The 21,351-nt window shown below is 41.3% G+C and overlaps 1 protein-coding gene across 3 annotated transcripts in view; it reads left to right on the top strand.

The window, feature by feature from the left end:
- The window catches only part of LOC132827851 (dynein axonemal heavy chain 9-like), a 504,454-nt gene that overhangs the window by 95,707 nt on the left and 387,396 nt on the right, over window positions 1–21,351 (top strand). For all 3 annotated transcript variants that reach the window (XM_060844602.1, XM_060844601.1, XM_060844600.1), the window contains 6 exons: window positions 218–384; window positions 12,169–13,039; window positions 13,889–14,019; window positions 15,541–15,667; window positions 19,222–19,374; window positions 20,598–20,723. In XM_060844602.1, coding sequence (XP_060700585.1) covers window positions 218–384; window positions 12,169–13,039; window positions 13,889–14,019; window positions 15,541–15,667; window positions 19,222–19,374; window positions 20,598–20,723 — 1,575 coding nt within the window. The remainder of the gene's footprint in view (window positions 1–217; window positions 385–12,168; window positions 13,040–13,888; window positions 14,020–15,540; window positions 15,668–19,221; window positions 19,375–20,597; window positions 20,724–21,351) is intronic.

Genomic DNA, 21,351 nt, shown 5'->3' with positions numbered 1-21,351 from the left:
GCCTCTTATATCAAGGAAAGTCTCATTGATGCATATAAGCAATCTTGACACAGACATTGTTGAAAGGAAATCACTAGGAGAGCATGCTGTGCTATCCAAAACATCTGGCTTTTGTTTCAGAGCGACTTAGTGAAAGTGCAGTTGTCTGGTGTTGCAGCTTCTAGATTGTGCAGTGCTGTCTACATTGACTTATACACTTTGCTACTTGTGTGTGTAGGAACTTCCAGAGAAGTGGAATAACATTAAGAAGTTAGCAATCACAACAAAACAACAGGTGGCACCTCTTCAGGCCAATGAAGTGACAGTCCTTCGTAAGAAATGTGCGAGTTTTGACGTGGAACAGCACAAATTCCGTGAGCGATTTCGTAAGGAAGCACCATTCAGGTAAGAGGTGAACACTGCTGATGGTCAGTAGCTGTTGATCAGTAATTACCACAGTTTATTGTCCTCTCCTTTCTTGAAGATAGTCACAATTATGATGATGAAATCCAACATCGCCTCCAATAAGCCGGCTGTCTAAGGAACAGACTGTTTAATGACAATGACCTCAAACAAGACACCAAGCTCATGGTTCACACGGCTACAGTGATACCAGTCCTCCCATATGTATGGAAATATGGACAACATACAGGGGGCACCTCAAAAACCCTTGAGAAATATCGATGCCTCTTCAAATCAACTGGCACGATGAGCATTCACTGCAATATCAGGACTTGCTGTTAGGCTAATATTCTCATCCTTGAGGCAATGGTTACAGTCAGAAAGGGACGTGTCCAAACCTGAGCATTGCAGGCACCCACTTCAGCAAACACCAGCTGGCCCACTGCTGGCAAGGTTTGCTCCTTCAGTATTGGACTGTTTAGTCAGCTCAGTAGCCATTACTTCCAAGTAGAAGAAGGTCATCTTTGTTCTGAGGGTCTCTCTCAGTAGAAGCCAGCTTTGAGCCAAGCAGAACTCTGTCACTGTAATTTAACTGCTACTTAACTGGAGCTTAGGTAAAAACAAGGACTGCAGGTGCTGGAGACCAGATTCTAGATTAGAGTGGTGCTAAAAAAGCACAGCAGTTCAGGCAGCATCCGAGGAGCAGTAAAATCGACGTTTCAGGCAAAAGCCCTTCATTAGGAATACAGGCAGAGATTGGGGAGACTGGGCGCCTCCTAGAAGAGCATAGGGAACATCTCTGGGACACCCGCCCCAATCAACCACACCGCCCTGTGGTCCAACATTTCAACTCCCCCTCCCACTTAGCTGAGGACAAGGAGGTCCTGGGCCTCCTTCACCGCCTTTCCCTCACCACCAGACACCTGGAGGAAAATCGCCTCATCTTCTGCCCCGGAACACTTGATCAAGGTCATCAATGTGGACTTCAACAGTTTCCTCATTTCCCCTTCCCCCATCTCACTCCAGTTCCAAACTTCCAGCTCAGCACTGTCCTCATGACTTGTCCTATCTGCCTATCTTCTTTTCCAACTATCCACTCCCCCCTCCCCCCTCCCCCACTCACCTATTGTACTCTATGCTACTTTCTCCCCACCCCCACCCTCCTCTCACTTATCTCTTCACCCTTCAGGCACTCTGCCTTTATTCCTGATGAAGGTCTTTTGCCCAAAACATCGATTTTACTGTTGCTTGACTGGAGCTTCCCCACCTTCTTTTAAGGGGAGAGCTCATGCCAGACTGGTCAATGTCTGTATATTAGAAATTTACTAGGAACTTTTCCTGCTTTGAACATTTTAATTTAGTAATGATAGTTTTGTGAAATGCACAGTAAACTAAATGAGCATGCCATAAATTTGATTTGACTTTGCACCACTATTAAATGTGTCAAATTCTAAAGACGTGTCAGAATGCCTCCTCAGAACAGTCACTTGACTCCAATGTAGCCTCGAGATTAGTTTGAAATTACATTCTGTTAATGTTGAACAAGTAGCATTAATGCACCTTATGAGGATTAGGTTCAAACACTGTTAATTTCCGATCAGAATCTCAATAGTTTGATTGAACAACTATAAATTCCAATGCCTCATACAAATTGTCAATAGTACATCCCATCAATTCTTCTCATAATGGTGCTTCCTTAAGTGGTCACTTTGGTCAGGATATTAATGACATCTGTTACAGCCTTATGAGAAGGAAAGCAGTTTTAATTTTGAGTCTTTCAAAATATCGATTGTGCATAAAAGCCTAAAACTTCTGCAACACTGGCTGCACTTTTTATGCGGAATATTTAAATGAATAGATTTCATATTGCTATGGGTATGAGTGCACAAAGAGCAAGATCAGATCACCTGGCAAGCTTCAGACCTGATTTTCATTTCTATCAAATTTAATAGTGTTAAGAATGGGATGAGCTATGTAACAGGCATCTGAGCTAATATTGTCAGGCGCACACTATTGTTCAAAACCAAAATTACATCCAGTATCCTTTCGAGAGATAGTGCTTTGCAAATATTCGCTACAGAATTTGCCAGTGGCTAAAGGCTCTGGGTTGGAGTGATAGTTACAATTTAAATCAATCAACTTATTCTCAGGGTTCTTTATTCCTCTTTTGAGAGTTCTGTACATTTACCTATTGAGGAAAATATGAAACAAATCCCTGAGAGACTGATTCGATGGGTAAGGAGGCTGGTACACTGTCAACTCAGAGCAAACAGAAAGCGAATTGAGTTTACCCAAGTGCCTGCTGTTTTCCTGATGTATCAGTTTAACCTTCAATATTTTTGGATGATGCTTGTTATATGAAAAGTACAAAGTGTGGCTGATTGTTGATTCTGAAGCAGTGAACATATTCAGCACTTATGTTTCTTGCCCGTTCTAATTCAAGTCTGCCGTCTGCTGTTAGAAGTTACAGGGTGAGTGTGTCCAAAATGTCAGGTCAGTAGTGCACGATGACCTACAGGCATTCCATTACAAGAAAAGATGTTTTATTTTTCTCTCCTTTTGAACTGTTCACTGTAACACTGAAATTATGCTGTGTAAAAAAATTTACGCAACTTTGCTTGACTCTACTAATTAAACAGAAACTCTGGGGCTAGTTTCTCTGCTTACATCACAACAGACAAGAAAATTATACATGGACATTAATTTTAAAGGACAAATGTTGGAAGTTAACAGGTCTAGCACCATTTGCGGAAAGTGACCAGCAAAATTAATACTTCAGGCCAATAACCTTCCATCAGAATTGAGAAATTCTATCCATGATTTCCTCCCTTCCTAGCACATCCACTCCCCACTCATCAACAAAATGCTCTCCTCTTTTCCATGGCATCATCATTTAAATTTAGGGAATGCAAAGTCTCTGCTTTTCCCAACTTCCAGAACCTCATCTACTCCTTCAAATGAAACAGTCATTTCGAATTGATTTCAATTTGGAATAATGAGGTGATGAGATTTCCTCAACATGGGCAATGTTTTATATATTCCATCTTGGAGCTTGATAGAAATGATGCATTAAATTGTATGTGTGTAACAGAATTAATTTACAACAGCTTTTACATTAAATAAGCCCAGGGAAAGCCAGCAATTGTGGAGAGAGAAACGGAGTTCATGTTTCATGTCTGGCTTGGCTTCTTTAGAAACCGGATGCAGACATCATATTGGACTTGAAATGTTAACTCTGTTTCTCGCTCCTCAGATGCTGCCACACCTGTTTTCCTCAGTATTCTGTATTTGTTTCAGGTTTCTAGCATCTGCATTATTTAGCCGTTTTTATTTTAAAATCTGCTTAATGTGTACAGCTCATTTCTTCCAGCAACTTCCACAGGTTGTTTCCTTCACCCTGAGTTTGCACTCATCGAACACAGTGCGCATCAGTTGTAAAGATTTTTACCTAAGTCAAACATAGAACCATTGAACGCTGCAGGGGAGACTGAGCATGGTTGTCTGACTCCTTTTCAGAACACCTCTGTTCAGTTGGCAAGTGTGAACCTGAGCATCGAGATCTGGGCACTTTAATTTGATGCCCCCTCCTAATTTGACCTCCTTGTGGTTGGCCTTCAAGGCTCTTCCAGTGAAGCTGACAATAAGCGTGATGACCAGCACCTCCACTTTCAGTTCAGCACTTTATAAGCTTTTCCAGCACAACACTGAGTTTGACATTTTTGGATCTGAATCCCAGTCCTGTTTTATCTGGCTCCAGCTGGAATGATTCTGTGTTTGCCATTCACACCTCCTCTGGGCTCATCTTCTGTTTTTTCATTTGACCCATTTCCATTTGTCTTGAGCCATCATTGCTGCTGTCAGTTCATCTGTCCTGCTTCTGTGAATGTCACGGACCTTTCCTCCTCTCCTCCTTTTCAGGTCTTTGTACTTGCTTTAAATTAGTTAACCTCGCCCTCTGTTCCAATTCTTGATTGAAGGTCATCACCCTGAAAGGTGAACTACGATTTGCTTTGCACAAACTCTGCTGTTCTGCTGCATATTTTCAAATTTCTGATTACATATTTCCAACATCCACTGCCTTTTGCTTTCAGTCATTGATCACAAGCAATAATTGCAAAGCCAAACATCCCATTTGGGCCATTTGTTTGTTTTCTGTACCTTTACTTACCTTGTTAGAATCAAAAAACTAACATGCCAGTGAGAATAATTTCCCAGGATTCTGATTAAAAATGGCATTTCCCACTGTGACTGTGAAGCTTTCTGCAATCCTTTTTTATTATTTTGTATTTTGTTTATGAACAAGCAGGTATTTTAATAGGAATTGATGTCCTGTGGTGTTCTAGTGTACTGTGATGAGATCACAAGAGATAATTGGAATAGATTGTGCAGAAATAACATGGCCTTGATTTAAAAGGCACGTAGCTTGTTTTAATTTTTGTAAAGTGCTTTGACCTTGCATTATAATTTGTTGTGCAGTAGCAAATGTCACATCAATTTTAGAAGGGGGAGTAAAAATTGGAATTCTTGGATGCCTGTATAAACTAGCTAGATTATACAAAACCGAAATTATCTGCAGAAATTTGTCATTGCTGTGTAACCATTTTGCATTTGCAGTTTTAGTGGTGTGTGGAAGTAATGACGCAAAATTGATATTGCATGCTGATGTATTCAAATATTATGAAGAAGTAAGCACTTAAATCGCTCAGAATTTACTGTAAGACTTCATATCAGAAAACAAAATTACTTTTGAAATTCAATTGTAATGTAAGGAAAGATCATTTGCACAGAACAATGTCCCATAATTTTTATAATTAAGCCAAGTCACCAATTACTTTTTGTGGTTATTCAGGGATGAATGTTGGTCAGAACACTGATAAATGTCGCCTAGGAATAGTGCTGTGGAATCTTTACTATGCACCTAAAAAGGCAGACCTGGTCTTGCAGCCCTGCTAGAGTATGCATTACTGCATACTACGGCATGGTAGCACAGTGGTTAGCACTGTTGCCTCACAGCGCCAGAGACCTGGGTTCAATTCCTGCCTCGGGTGGGTCTCTGTGTGGAGTTTGCACATTGTCCCCATGTCTGCGTGGGTTTCCTCCAAAAATATGCAGGTTAGATGAATTGGCCATGCTAAATTGCCCTTAGTGTTAGGTGAAGATGTAAATGTAGTGGAATGGGTCTAGGTGGATTGCATGTCAGTGGGTTGGTGTGGATTTGTTGGGCCGAAGGGCCTGTTTCCACACTGTAAGTAATCTAATCTAATGTATAGTTATGTTTCTTTTGGGGGCTTTTTATTTCCAGAGCAGTTTATCAAAGTAAAAAAAAAGACAAATTCCAAATGCGCTTCTATTTGTTAAAACTGAGCTAAGATTTTATAGAACAATAAAAATTTTTTAAAAAGTCACACAATCTATTGTGTCTGCTGAATGTTGCTGGAGCAATCACAATTCACTGCTCACTCTCCATAACCCTGCTTTTGCCTCTGATTCAAATGTGAGCCACTAGTTCCTTGAAGCCTGGAACTGTCTCTCCTTTAGCAATTCCCTGTGGCAAATCATTCCATGTTTCAACAGTTTTCTCCATAAAGACAAGTTCGTCATGCTCTTTCCCCACAACCTTTGTGGCACTTTTAAACTATTGACCTCTCAACATTATCCAATCAGAAGACACATTTGCTGGATAATGACCCTTCCTGATTTAAAAACAAGCCAGGGTACTGATTTAGACTTGGAGTGAGATGTAAGATGTCTACATTTGCAGATGTAAAATGGGGCAATGTGATTTAATTCGACAGCATTGCTTAAGGAAACAAAATATGGAAAACCGTAATAAGCTTGCACAATTGGTGTTCAATGATTAAGCTCTGAGAAAGTGAGGACTGCAGATTCTGGAGATCAGAGTCAAAAAGTGTGGCACTGGAAAAGCACAGCCGGTCAGGCAGCATCTGAGGAGCAGGAGAATCAATGTTTCGAGCATAAGCTGTTCATCAGGAATGTTCCTCAGGTGTGCCTGACTGGCTGTGCTTTTCCAGCACCACACTCTTTGACATTTCAATGTTTCAAGTTGTTACATTATAACCACAACCTTTCGCCAATGATGGCACAATAGTGTTTCAGTTTTGTAATTTGATAAACAAATGTCAGTGTAGTTTAAGTGTGAGATGATATATTTTGACAGAAAGAATGAAGAAGTCACATCATTTTGCATAATTAAGAATCTGAATGGGATACAGGATCAAAGGAATCAGGGTTTCAAATAGATCATAAAAACCAAAGTATGCATTCAAATCCATTTGTAAAGGTTTATAATTGTAAATTTCCAACTTGAGTCAAAATTCTGTAACACCTTAATAAGGCTGTTGTGAATTTTATGGGAGATTATTCTGGTCTGCTGTTTAAGAGCATTGAATAAGGAGCAAATAAGGTTCACAAAGAAGATACCTGAATTGAGGGATTATAAGCATCAGGAAAGGCTGAACAAACTGAAATGCTTTTCTTTGGAAAAGAAAAACACTATAAGAGACTGTTAGAACAATGAGAGTATGTGATGTGAGGGGCATTGACAAAGTATATCCACTTGGGGAGGAAACAAGAACTGAAGGCCAAGAATACATCCTGAGGGGATTCAGGAAAAACTCTAAGAAACCTGACAAAGATTGCTGGGAATGTTACAGGTACTACCGCAAGGAGAGACCAGAGCAAATAGCATAGACGCATTTGAGGTGAAGCTAAATAAGCACATGAGGGAGAAAAGAATAGAAAATCATGTTGATAAGGTTAAACAGCACAGGGACAGGCTGTTCGGCCCACTAAGCCTGTGTCCTTACATGATGCCTTTCTAAATTGAAAACCTTTTACCTCTATGCGGTCTGTAGCCCTCTGTTCCCTGCCTATACTTGTATCTGTTAAGCTGCCTCTAAAATATTAATATTGCATCTAACTCCACCACCAACACTGGCAGGCACTTGCTACCCTCTGCATAAATAAAGCTGCCTCCCATATTTCCTTTAAATTTATGGCCTTTTACCTGAGACCCATGGCCCCAGTAATTGACATTTTTACCCTGGGAAGAAGACTCCCACTGTCCATTCTGTCCATGCTTCTCAAAATTTTGTAAACTTCTGTCAGGATGGCACTCATCCTCAGACGTTCAAATAAAAACAAACCAAGTTCGTTCAATCTCTCCACATGGCTAATACCCTCCAAACCAGACAACACCCTGATTGACTATTTCTCTATCCTCTCCAAAGCCTCCATCTCCTTCTGGTAGTGTGGCAACCACAACTGGACACAATATTCCAAAATGGCCTAACTAAATTTCACTACAGCTGCAACATGATTTGCCAATTTTTATACACTATGCCCCAAACAATGAAGGCAAGCACCTTAAACAATTGTATTGCCACTTTCAGGGAATCGTGGACCTGTATGTCTAGATCCCTCTGTATGTTGATGCTAGTGAGAGATCCAACATTTACTTTATACTTCCCTCCTGCATTGAATCTTCCAGAACACATCACTTGCATTTGTGTGGATTAAGCTCGATCTGCTATTTCTCTGCCCGAATCTCTAGCCTATCTATATCCTGCTGTACCCTCTTGCATTCCTCTTCACTATCCACAGCTCCCCTAATCTTTGTGTCGTCTGCAAACGTACTAATCAGGCCACTTTTTCTCATCCGAATCATTACTATAGATACTACAAACAACAGAGTTCCCAGTACTGATCACTGTGGAGCATCATTGGTTACAGATTGATGTTCAGTAAAACACTTTCCATACTTATTCTTTCTCTGCTGTGACTAAGCCAGTTCTGTACCCATTGTACCAGCTCACCACAGATTCAATGTACTTCACCTGGCCTTTACAAAAAAATTCCATGTGCCAGATGTGGATTAACCCTCAAACAGCCATGCCCAGTCTGCATTCCCCTGATCCTGCCTAATATTGTTAGCCTTCTCTTGGCTTATTACTTTCACATAAGGAATACTCTTATCCTCATCCATAAGTAATGTAAAACTTCTAGAATTCTATATAGTGTTCCCAAAATGCTTCCCTATTGAAACTTAGATCACCCAGCCAGACTCATTCCTCAGTACCGGGTCTAGTGTAGTCTCTTGGCAAAAGTGAGGACCGCAGATGCTGGAAACCAGAGTTTAGATCAGAGTGGAGCTGGAAAAGCACAGCAGGTCAGGCAGCATCCGAGGAGGGGTGTCGGGCTGGGGCTGTGGAGAAGGTAGCAAAGAGTATAATAGGTGAATGGGGGTGGGGATGGAGATGATAGGTCAGAGAGAAGGGTGGGGGAAGGTAGCAAAGAGTACAATTGGTGAATAGGGGTGGGGATGGAGGTAATAGGTTGGAGGGGAGGGTGGGGAAGGTAGCAAAGAGTACAATAGGTGAATGGGGGTGGGGTTGGAGGTGATAGGTCAGAGAGGAGGGTGGGGCAAGGTAGCAAAGAGTACAATAGGTGAATGGGGGTGGGGATGGAGGTGATAGGTATGAGGGGAGGGTGGAGCGGGTAGGAGGGAAGGGAGATAGGAAAGTAGGATAGGTCATGAGGACAGTGCTGAGCTGGAAGGATGGAACTGGGGTAAGGTGGGGGGAGGGGAAATGAGGAAACTGGTGAAGCCCACATTGATGCTCTGGGTTTGAAGTGTTCCGAGCAGAAGATGAGGCGTTCTTCCTCCAGGCATCGGGTGGTGAGGGAGCGGTGGTGGGGGAGGCCCAGGACCTGCATGTCCTCAGCAGAGTGGGAGGGGGAGTTGAAATATTGGGCCACAGGGCGATGGGGTTGATTGTGCGGGTGTCCCGGAGATGTTCCCTAAAGCACTCTGCGAGGAGGTGTCCAGTCTCCCTAGTGTAGAGGAGACTGCATCGGGAGCAACGGATACAATAAATGACATCGGTGGATGTGCAAGTGAAACTTTGAGTTCTAGTATAGCCTCTTCCCTAGTGGGACTATTTATACATTATTTTAAAATCTATCCTAGACACACCTGACAAATTCTGGCCCCTATCCAAGCCCCTGGCACTAAGCAAGTCCCAGTCAATAGAGGGAAAGTCAAAATCACTCACTCCAACAATTTTTCCAAAACCTGTCCTCATATCTGTTCCTCCATTACCTATTGGCTATTGGGAGCCCTGCAGTACATCTCATCAAAGTGAATGCAGCCTCCCAATTCCTGAGCTCTACCAATATGGCCCCACTGCATGAGTCCTCCAAGGTGTCCTCCCTCAGTACAGCTGTGATGTATTCCAGAAAAACTGAAAGAACTGCGGATGCTGTAAATCAGCAACGAAAGCAGAAATTGCTGGGAAAACTCAGCTGGTCTGGCAGCATCTGTGGAGAGAAATCAGAGTGAACATTTCGGGTCTAGTGACCCTACTTCAAACTGATGGTAACTAGGAAAATACCAGTTCATATGCAGCAAATAGGGTGGGGGGAGGTGTAAGAAGTAAACAATAGATGGGGATAGAGCCTGAAGTGAGAGAAGAGCAGTGGACAGACAAAAGGAGTAGATAACCATCTGGCTAAGAGGGTGACTAACTATTAACGGGGACTATGAGTGGCTAACGATTAGTTGTATATAAGTGCAGACTGAGTGACAACAAGGCCTAGTATGTGGGGGTTGGGGTAAGGGCATGGGAGAGCTCTGAAGGTATTGAAGTGGTGTACAAAGTAATGAGAGGAATAGATAGAGTCAATAGCCAGAGACTTTTCCCCAGGGCAGGAATGACTAGTACGAGAAGTCATAGTTTGAAGATATTAGGAGGAAGGTATAAAGGAGACATCAGAGGTAGGTTCCTTATGCAGAGAGTTGTGAATGCATGGAATGCATTACCAGCGGTGGTGGTGAAAGCGAAGTCGTTGGGGACATTTAAGTGGCTGCTGGACATGCACATGGAGAGCAGTGAGTTGAGGGGTGTGTAGGTTAAGTTACTATATTTTACATTAGGATTAAGTCTCGGCACAACATCATGGACCTTAGGGCCTGTTCTGTGTGCTGTATTTTCCTCTGTTCTATTAATATCGAGTCCAGAAAGCTGCATGATACCCAAGTGGAGAATGAGGTAGTGGGATATTGTCCCTTACTGGGAATGCAGCTTCCCCCATCACTTTTACCTGCCTCCCTATCTCTCCTAAAACATTAAATCCTATAATGTTATGCGCTGATCTTGTCCCTCTCTCAGCCAACTCCCTGTAATAGCTACTACATCGCAGTTATTGTATTCATCCATGTTCTAAGTTCATCTGCCTTACCTGTCATACTCCTTGCATTAAAACAAACATGCCTCAGACTGCCAGTCTCACTGTGTTCAGTAGGCGAAAGTGAGGACTGCAGATGCTGGAGATTAGAGTCAAGATTAGAGTGGTGCTGGAAAAGCACAGCATGTCAGGCAGTAATCGAGGATCAGGAGAATTAATGTTTCAGGCAGGAGCCCTTCATCAGGAATCCTACATCATTCCTGATGAACGGCTCCAGCCTGAAATGTCAATTTTCCTGCTTCTTGGATGCTGCTCGATCTGCTGTGCTTTTCCAGCACCACTCTAATCTTGACTCACTGTGTTCAGTAACCTATCCCTGCCTGTTCTTCCTCTTAGCCTTACTAGCCTTAGCCTCTGGCTCCTCCTTGGTCATTTTTTACTTGTTGACCTACTCCTCTGGATTCTCTCCCCTCCCTCCTCCTCCCCATACCATTGCCACAATCATTTAAACACTCCAGAGTGGCAGTAACAAACCTCCCTGCCAGGTTATTGGTGTCCCTGTATGTTAGGGGCAACCTGTCCTTCTAGTACAGGTCTCATCTGCTGCAGAAGACATCCCAATGATCCACATACCACCTCCTTCCTACGCCAGCTCTTTGCTCATGTATTTAACTGTGCTGTCTTCCTGTTCCCAGCCTCACTGGCATGTGGCAAAGGAAGCAATTCTGAGATTAGAACACTCGAGGTTCTGCTTTTCAACATCCTACCTAACTCACTGAACTCCCTTTGCAGGACCTCATCTCGCTTCCTGCCAGTGTCATCAGTATCAAGTTGGACCACACCCTCTGGCTGCTCATCCTCCCCCATTACAGTATCCTCTGCTCATTCAGAGACCTCCTTGATACTGGCACCAGGCAGGCAATGCACCATCTTGAAGTTTTGCTTGCAGCCACAGAAATGGCTCTCTGTGCCTCTGACTGTGGACTCCCCCATCACTCCTGTTCACCTACACTCTGAACCTCCCCGCTGTACAAGAGAGCTCGATGTGGTGCCACTGATCTGGCTGCTGCTACTTTCCCCTGAGAGGCCATAATCCTGCACTGTATCCAAAAAGCTTTACCAGTTTCAGAGGGGACTGACCACAGGAAACTCCTTCGCTCCCTATCCATGATTACTCACCTTCCTGGTGGTCACCCAATTCTTCTCTGGCTGTGTAGCTCTGAGTGTTGGTGTGACCAACTGATTAGATATAGAGAGGTGTGAGAGGTCTCTCTGTGGGGTATAATGGCAACATAGATAATGAACCTATTTTGGTTGTGTCGATGCGATGTAATTCCATTTCAATCCTCTCAAAATCATAACAGTCCAGTGAAAATAATCCCAATATCCCAAGTTTATTTTTCAGTGTGGTTTCTTATTTATCAATTGTTCTGGTGAAAGCTGTGCTGGATTACCTTTATGGTTTTAATGACCTTTCTTGTAACCTTAGTCAATATATTAACGTAAACAAAAGTTGCAGTGCTTTCTAAAACCATATTGTATGCCATTTTATTCCATTAATTCACCCTCTTACTTTATCAGGTTCAACAGTATGCAGCCTTACCAGATGTTGGATGTTGTCCATTGTCACATCAGCCAAATGGAAGCAACCATGCACAGCATTATTGAATCTGCCAGTTTATTTGAGGTTAACGTATCAGATTACAAACAACTAAAACAGTGCAGAAAGGAAGTGTATCTGCTGAAAGAACTCTGGGATATGATTGTTCTAGTGGATTCAAGTTTGAATGACTGGAAGACTACAAAATGGAGGGAAATCAATGTTGAAAACATGGAAATGGAATGTAAAAGATTTGCTAAAGATATTCGTGCCTTGGATAAGGAGGTAAGGGCATGGGATGCTTTCACTGGGCTGGACAACACAGTGAAGAACATTTTGACTTCATTACGGGCTGTAGCTGAACTTCAGAACCCAGCTATTAGGGACAGACATTGGTATCAACTAATGCAGGCTACAAATGTGACATTCACAATGGATGATCGCACAACTCTAGCTGATCTCCTGAAACTGAACTTGCACAACTTTGAAGATGAGGTCCGTGGAATTGTTGACAAGGCGGTGAAAGAAATGGGCATGGAGAAAGTGCTGAAGGAACTGAACACGACCTGGAGCACCATGGAATTTCAATATGAAAGCCACTCGCGCACTTCTGTTCCATTGCTCAAATCTGATGAAGAGCTTATTGAGACCTTGGAGGACAACCAAGTCCAGCTGCAGAACCTGATGACTTCCAAGTATATAGCCTTTTTTCTGGAGGAGGTGTCTAGCTGGCAGAAGAAGTTGTCTGTAGCCGACTCAGTCATTTCTGTTTGGTTTGAGGTGCAGCGCACGTGGTCCCACCTTGAAAGCATCTTCATTGGATCTGAAGACATTCGATCACAATTGCCTGAGGTACAAAACCATTTCTGAGAAACAAATTAAATATTTAATCTTCAAGTTCACTGAAACCTATTTTTGCATTTTAAGTTATGATACTAGAAGTGCAGGTCTCAACATTTCTGAGCTGAGACAGAAAACTAGAGTAACAAAATAGTTTGTATATTCAGGAATACAAATCACTAAAAGCTAGTTTGTACAGGTGTGAAAAGTATTCAGAAAGACCAATAGGATGGTCTTCATTTCAAGGAGGCTAAATAGTCAAGAGAGGGGTGGTGCTTCCATTGTGTGGAGCTGTTGCCAGACCCCATTTGGAGTACTGTATATAGTTTGGGGCATTGCGAATCAGTAAAATACATTGGCCATTGGTCAGATAAAAAGTAGATTCATAAAACAACCTCAAGGCTTCAAAGGCTGACGTGTTCAATTGTGAGGATAAGACTCATAAAATTGACTTGTATTCCCTTGAGTTTAAGAAGTTATGAATCGTGATCTAACTGAGGTGTTCAAAATGATAATGGTATTAGAAAATATAGTTAGTGGAAGAATCCAAAACTAAGGGAGATTATTAGTTTAGAGCTAAACTACCTAGAAGTGAAACTAACAAGTACCTTTTTCTTCAAAAAGTAACATAAATATGGAACTCTTACCCAAAGAGTCAACGTGGATCAAAGGTACGAAAGAGAATTCTGGAGTAGATCAGCCTTGATTCAAATGAATTGCAAATCAAGCTCAGAGTTGAAAGTCTACTTTTGATTCTTTAAACTTCTTTTTGTTTTTTATGAATTATTTGGTGGGTAATATATGATAACAAGTACACCTTGAAATAAGTACAAATATTCTCTTACCTGGTGTGCCATTTAGGATTCGAAGCGCTTTGATGGAATTGATGTAGATTTTAAAGAGCTGGCTTGGGATGCTCAGCGAACTCCAAATGTAGTGGAAGCCACGAACAAACCAGGATTGTGCGAAAAGCTTGAAGACATCCAGAGCAGGTAGTCTATAACTTTTTAATTGCTTTTGATTAAATGGAAGACGAATTGAGGTTATAATATGAAGTGAGTGGTGTTGATCTAACAGAGAGTCCTTGTTGGGCCTACTGGTCTGTGCCAATCCTTACAAAATTCCTCGGGCTGAAAACCTCTTGTGGCTCCATTCTAGACTCAGTATCAGGGATGTTCCTGTCCAAACCTTATGGTATTGTGCTCACTGAGGTTAAAGGAGCTCCCTTCACATTAACTGTTCACACAATGTAGCAGCAAGAGAAGAGTTTGGAACTTGCAAACTATGGGGTAAAAACAACGACTGCAGATGCTGGGAACCAGATTCTGGATCAGTGGTGCTGGAAGAGCACAGCAGTTCAGGCAGCATCTAAAGTGCAACGAAATCAAACAGCTTTTGCCCGAAACGTCAATTTCGCTGCACCTTGGATGCTGCCTGACCTGCTGTGCTCTTCCAGCACCACTAATCCAGAACTTGCAAACTATGCCCAGGTACAGCTTGAAATAGTGTGCCTTGGCATAAATCTTGATTTAATTGATATCCAACTATGCTTGATGCAAAAATTGAGGTCTTTACCATGTTTGTGGTATTTTCAAAATAGACCAGCAGATGTTAACTAGTATGGTTTTCAATGCTGTGGATATTGACAAAGTCTGTGCATGTTAGAAAGCTAACTTTCCCGTGCAATATGGCTGAATCCAAGACCACACTAACTTTCTCTAACCTCTGGACATATGTTTGATTCATTTGTTGTCATGTGTATTTAATATATGTGGCATGGTGGCTCAGTGGCTAGCACAGTTGCCTCGATTCCACTCTTGGGTGACTGTCTGTGTCGAGTTTGCAAATTCTCCCTGTAAGCGCTTGGGTTTCCATTGGGTGCCCCAGTTTCCTCCCGCAGTCTAAAGATATGCAGGTTAGATGGATTGGATGTGGGAAATTGCCCATAGTGTCTGGAGATGTGCAAGTCAGATGGATTAGCCACGGGGAATGCGGGGGTACAGGGATAATGTAATGGGTGGATCTCCTTGGGTTGCTCTTTGGAGGGGCAGTGTGGACCCAATGGGCTGAATGGCCTGCTTCCACTATTGTAGGGATTGTATGATATAAATTACAGTGAAAAGATTAAATTGCACCATTTCAGTAACTTAGAAATGAAAAAAAAAGCCAAATTTCTTTATAAGTGTGACTTAAAGTCCAACTTTCCACCAGCACTGATAGCTGCCTCATTGTCACTGCCACCAGAGTCCTGCTCTTGCCTCACCAGCAGGCCAACTCTATAGCCAGAGAGTACCACCACTTGATTGCCAGGGGTTAAAGTGCTCCATATTTGTTGAATATCCACAAATAAACTAACCTGTGTCAGAATAACATCCAAACTCACTGCAAAGAGGAAACCTTCATCCAAATAGGTTGGAATGATTTACTGTGCATTAATTGTAGACAGGTCGAATCACAAGTTAGACTTTTCATTTGCTGATGCCCTGTTAACATTTTCTTTCTTCCCTGCATAGACTGGCTCTCTGTGAAAAAGCACTGGCAGAATATCTTGACACTAAAAGACTGGCATTCCCCAGGTTTTATTTCATTTCCTCTGCTGATTTGTTGGATATTCTGTCCAATGGCACAAACCCTCATCTGGTGAGTTGCAGACATCACTAAAGGCTAAAAATCATTTGTTGTTGACATCATTGGGCAAACACCTCTCCCTTACATTCATGGATGCATTCACCTGCTCAGAATAATTAACTAAGCTGACAAAGACTTCCAGGCAAAATCATTTAGGGGAAAAAAAAGCTCTTCACCTTAACTTACCTCAAATGCAAATTAATACGGTTAGTAGTTTATGACCAGATATCAATTTCTAACAGTATGCTTAATTAGTGTGGCTGTAACAGGGACTAGGTTATGTCAATTAGTGACACTCCTATGTCTGAAAAGATTGTGTGCGCATTATGAAGGGACTGCAATGCTGAAGTGTCAGCCTTCAGATGATACATGGTTTTAAGGCATTTGCTACATCATGATCACTGCATTCTAACTAATTCATTTCATATGAAACGCTCACGGTGTTTCATAGAAAAATGATAAGGTACTATATAAAGGCAATTCCTCTATGATACGTGGCAACATGTCAATCTTCAAACAGAAAAGCTCATGTACCACCCACATTTCAGACATTTATTTTGGAATGACAGCAGGCATTCTGGGGAATGTACTTGCAGGAGGATTGGAGCTTAGGAAAAATTGGATGTAAAATGTTAAAGGTACCATCTTTACTTCAGGAAGGATCGGCATGGTGGAGAATGATTTTTAAAATTAATGTAAATTTTGATGATCTTAAAATCTTACTTACAGTTTACAATTTTCCGGAGTAGTATCCTATTATTTGTTCCTAATTCCCTACCCAAAGGATTAAATAAATGTTTTTAAACAAATCAGAAGGATGTTGTATTTATTACAATTATTTTATCAATATTTAATCATTAAGTTTTGGAATAGCTGCATTGTTAATTGAAGTTAATTGGCATACTCCCAACAATGATGAGCCAGATAAATTAAATCTCATTAATCATGGCTCTGAGACAAATAAATATCCTGGTGTATTGTTTCATCGAATAATGCAGACTGTGAAAAATGATGAAACTTGTATTGTTTCAGACCAAAAAGGAGTTGATACAAGCTGACAAGTTAATAACTCAGAATAGAAATGTTTGACATGTGCAATCATATAATAAGGGAAATGAAAGATGAATTTTAAAACAGGTTCCCAGGTTTCGTGAGCCAAATAAAGCACCAAACAAAAAGATTATGATTTCTCTTATTATCTTCTGCTACCTGACAGACTTCAGAATACAGAAGTGAATAAAGGTTCTGCAGACTTTGTATCATGGTATGATTCGAGAGTGTGGAGCTGATGAAGAGCTTATGCCCGAAACATCAATTCTGCAGCTCCTCGGATGCTGCCTGACCTGCTGTGCTTTTCCCGCACCACACTCTTGACTCTGATCTCCAGCATCTGCAGTCCTCACTTTCTATATCATGGTATGATTGTCAAGTATGGTGCTTACCTGTTATTGCTTAAGTTTTCTTCCCATTATCACAGACACTGAATCTGCATTTCAATCTGAGTGAGTCTCTTTTATGCTAACAGGCTATTTTAAGATTTATTATCAGAATGGACAGTCCGGGATTCTGGAGTTGGAATTCTGTGTACAGTGAAAGGGCTGGGAAATACTCTGTTATAAAATTTCAATACTGGGGGGTCCAGTTGCAAAAGCCAAGTGGTGTCTTCATTAATATTGGAAAGCCAACATTGGACAGTCAGGCACTTCCCTACCAAGATTCAAATGAGCAGTTTGTAGAAGTTGGCATTATCAGTTATACGTGATGGTATTGATAGGCAAAAGCCACATTGGTCTCTGGTGGACTGATAGTTAGTTCCTTTACAGTAATTGCAATGCAGAATCTTGGTCTTATCCTTCTGGTCTTATCCTACTTTCCTCATTCTTGATGAAGGGCTTATGCCCGAAACGTTGAATTTCCTGTTCCTTGGATGCTGCCTGACCTGCTGCGCTTTTCCAGCAACACATTTTCAGCTTATCCTTCTGGTGTAAGGAATCTGTGTATATTCTGCCTTTATGAGGTGAATTGATGTAGTTTGGAGCATTAGACGATGTGACAATGGCCCTTTGAAATGGCCCACAAACGACCCCAGCTACTGTTCCTGCCTAGCATTCTGAAATAAATATAAGTTTGACACCTTCACCAGAAATCTTATTATTATTTGATTTTCCTCTCAGCCACTGGCTTTGTGATCTGCATTTGTTTGAGCAGAGGTTATGAAACTCTCAAAGTACGTGCACTTTCTCGTTCTAGCTAGGATGCAGAGTATGATTGTGTTATTCATAGAAGGTAGTCCCCCCTCCATGTCAGCAACCATCAGCAAAATTTTATCAAATGTGAACTACAGACAATGAAAGGTAAGAGTCAATATCTCTGTAACCCGTTAGATTCTGGTCCCAACTCCATGTGATCTGACATTACTGTGACAGTGCTCTATATGCACATGCTCAGTCACTATTATTGGAGAAAAGGTACAGTTAACCTATCACTTCACAATGTACAATTTGTTATACACGAATTAAACTGACACAATTAAATCCAATGTCTGTTGGTCCCAAATGAACACCGTGTACAACCAGCTAATATTGAACAACAGAAGTGAATAAAGGTTCTGCAGATTTTGTATCATGGTATGATTTGAGAGTGTGGGGCCTTGTTGCGTTTCCTCATTGAACTGCGAGACTATATTTCTCGGTCACACCTTCATAATTTTTAGTTATCTGCAAAAACATCAGTGGAAACTATGTTATGATATTGAGAAGGTATAGTTTCAACTTCCATTCTCGATTGAATGATAAACAAGTTTGTGTGCCCTGTAAGAGTGCAGTAACTTGTTCCTCTTAATGTAGGAATGTATTTTTGATTTTAAGATCTGATTTGTCATGAGTTTGATGATTATTTCTCAGAGAAAACTTTTTCCAAATGACATTCCTGTCTAGAAGGGTGAGTGAAAACTGATCAGTAGACTGGCTCAACCCATTCTCTGCATTCCTCATGAATACTTGAAGACATCCAAAATATCAGTGAGAGAGAGCTCTCAGTTGTAAAAGACTTTTCATATCCAGGGGATGTGAACAGGGATGGGATAGTTGAAGTGAGATGATTCTCTACAGAAATGGGACTCCAATGTGTAGCAATTGGAAGGAAATCCAAAATTGTAGATGTGAAGCAAACACAGATTTGTCAATTTTTGAGAAGATTTGTAGCTCAGGTTGTAAGTTTGCTTGCTGAGCTGGTAGGTTTGTTCTCAGACGTTTTGTCACCATGCTAGGTCATATCGTCAGTGAGCCCCTGTTGAAGCACTAGTGTTCTGTCTCGCTTTCAGCCACCTTAACAAGCCAAGACATGTAAATAGAAAGTGGGACAGAACCCCAGCGCTTCAAGTGGAGGCTCGCTGATGATGTTACCCAGCATGGTGACAAAACAGCGGAGAACAAACACACCAGCTCAGCGAGCAAGCTTACAACTTGAACAGGTTTATCAAGCTCAGGATGAGTTTCACATTATCTGCTTAAGAAAACTGATCAATGCTGTATTTCACATGTGCTCATGAAATGTTCAATCTGCAGGTTCAGCGTCACCTGTCCAAATTATTTGACAACATGGCAAGAATGAAATTCCAGACTGAGGCAGATGATAAGCCAACTAAAATGGCTTTAGGGATGTACAGCAAGGAGGACGAGTATGTGAACTTCAAAGAGTTGTGTGACTGCAGTGGGCAGGTAGGAAAGCCTGGTGCAGGTATTCAAATACTTCAGGTCTTTAAATAGAAATTGAAATTCTTTTAACCTTGGTGGCATGCATTCCAGTCAATTAGAAAGCAGACGTGGTCTTTGGAATAAATCCCACCATATGTTTCACTCCTGCAAAATTGGAATTGCATTGAGTACTGTAACAGCGACAGTTTCTATGCTTGAAGAATTGCACCATCTTTCTCCTGCATTTGTCTCATCTCGCTTTTGTACTGAGGCAGAAGAAAAATGCCCGATACTAACTTAACATTGCTGCTGCATGTTACCAAAGCATACTGATTTTTAAAGATACCATTCTGACTACACTCTCTTATCCACTACATGTTTCTTATAAAACAATGTTACATTTTCCATGTCTTATCTTAACCAGAATGTGGCTGTGTGTTCTGTAGTTTCATCTCCAGGGTGTTGGTTTGGTTTGTCTGTGAATCCCACACCATGATCCAAGTTATTTGTAGTTTAACTTTTCATTGTTTGCTTTCATTGATTGTTCACCACCTCTGTTGCATATCTCCAACCGATGAGGAAATGATGGCATAGTAGAAATGTTACTGGACTCATGATCCTGAGTTCTAAACTAACGCTGTGGCAAATCCTACCAGGGTAACCAATAGAGTTTAAATTCACTTAATAAATCTGGAATAGTAATGATGACCAAACCATTGATTGTCAACAATCACTCAGGTCTCTTGGGGAAGGAATTGTGTTATCCTCACTTGATCTGGCCTACACGTGACTCCAGACTTACCCCAATGTGATTGCTTCAAAACTGTTGACTGAAATGGCCTTGAAAGCCATTCAGTTCAAGGGCAGTTCGGGAGGGGCAGCAAACTGTGCCTACATCTCATGAAAGAATATATTTTGTTTTAAAACCTCGATCAGTTTAAGCTGAGGCTTGAAGTCAAATTGTGCAAAGGGTGATTTAAGTTAGTTAGATGCTATGCCCACACCCAATGGTAGAAAATGCGATTTGTTCAATCATCTGGGTGGGATGGTCCTTAAAATGAACCAGGAAAGCTGCTGGGACTCAGAACTCTGGGAACAGTTGACCTTTACATATGTCTGCTTTTGTTCTTTTTGGATGTTTGCCAGCTGTTTCCCTTACCTTTGAAATTTTACTTTTTAGGTCATTTTACCCGATCATTTCCTCAAACATGTAAGATACTTATTAATGTCCTCACTTCCACTCCTAGGTTGAGATCTGGTTGAATCGGGTGCTGGATTCCATGCGAGAGACAGTTAGGCATGAAATGACTGAAGGTGTAGTGGCCTATGAGGAGAAACAGAGAGATCAATGGCTTTTTGATTACCCAGCTCAGGTAAGACGGAATAAGCAAGTCATGGGTCTGATACAATTTGACCTGCAGATTGCATTTCAGTTAAAATACCATATTTTATTCAGCTACCAACAATTTAGCTTTGGGCCAATGATTGATTGATACATGGAATAGCTTTTCTCTTTATTCCCTGGACACTGTTTAAATACAGAGGAGATAATCAGGTGAACAGAATCGCATGCCAATGAACAGAATCTGACAGATTATCTCTCCAGTAAATTAAGTTGATGGAAATCAGATGATTTCTATTGAAAGCATAAGATTTTTACCATTAAATTTTACACTCTGTCCAGGTAACAGAGGAAGTAATATTATAATCTATACCATGGTGTCTAATGGATGAAGAAATGCTACCTAATGGCACTTTGGCTATACCTATAGCTCATGAGCTGCAATGGTTAAAGAAAGTATCTCACTACTACCTTCTCATTAGGGATGGCAATATCTGCTGATGCTTCATGTGAAAGAATATAAAAAAAGACTTGCTTCACCATAGTTTAGACCATTTTTAACAGAAGTTTAATTCATTTTTATTCTCAAAGTTTTTGTCTGGGCTTCAGCAAGTGAATTAAACATTTATGTTATTTATTGCTTTATTCTAAATCGCTTG

Source organism: Hemiscyllium ocellatum, chromosome 25 (genome assembly GCF_020745735.1).
Source record: "Hemiscyllium ocellatum isolate sHemOce1 chromosome 25, sHemOce1.pat.X.cur, whole genome shotgun sequence".
In the NCBI taxonomy this organism is placed as follows: Eukaryota; Metazoa; Chordata; class Chondrichthyes; order Orectolobiformes; family Hemiscylliidae; genus Hemiscyllium; species Hemiscyllium ocellatum.
This window is presented reverse-complemented; position numbering and strand designations above follow the sequence as displayed.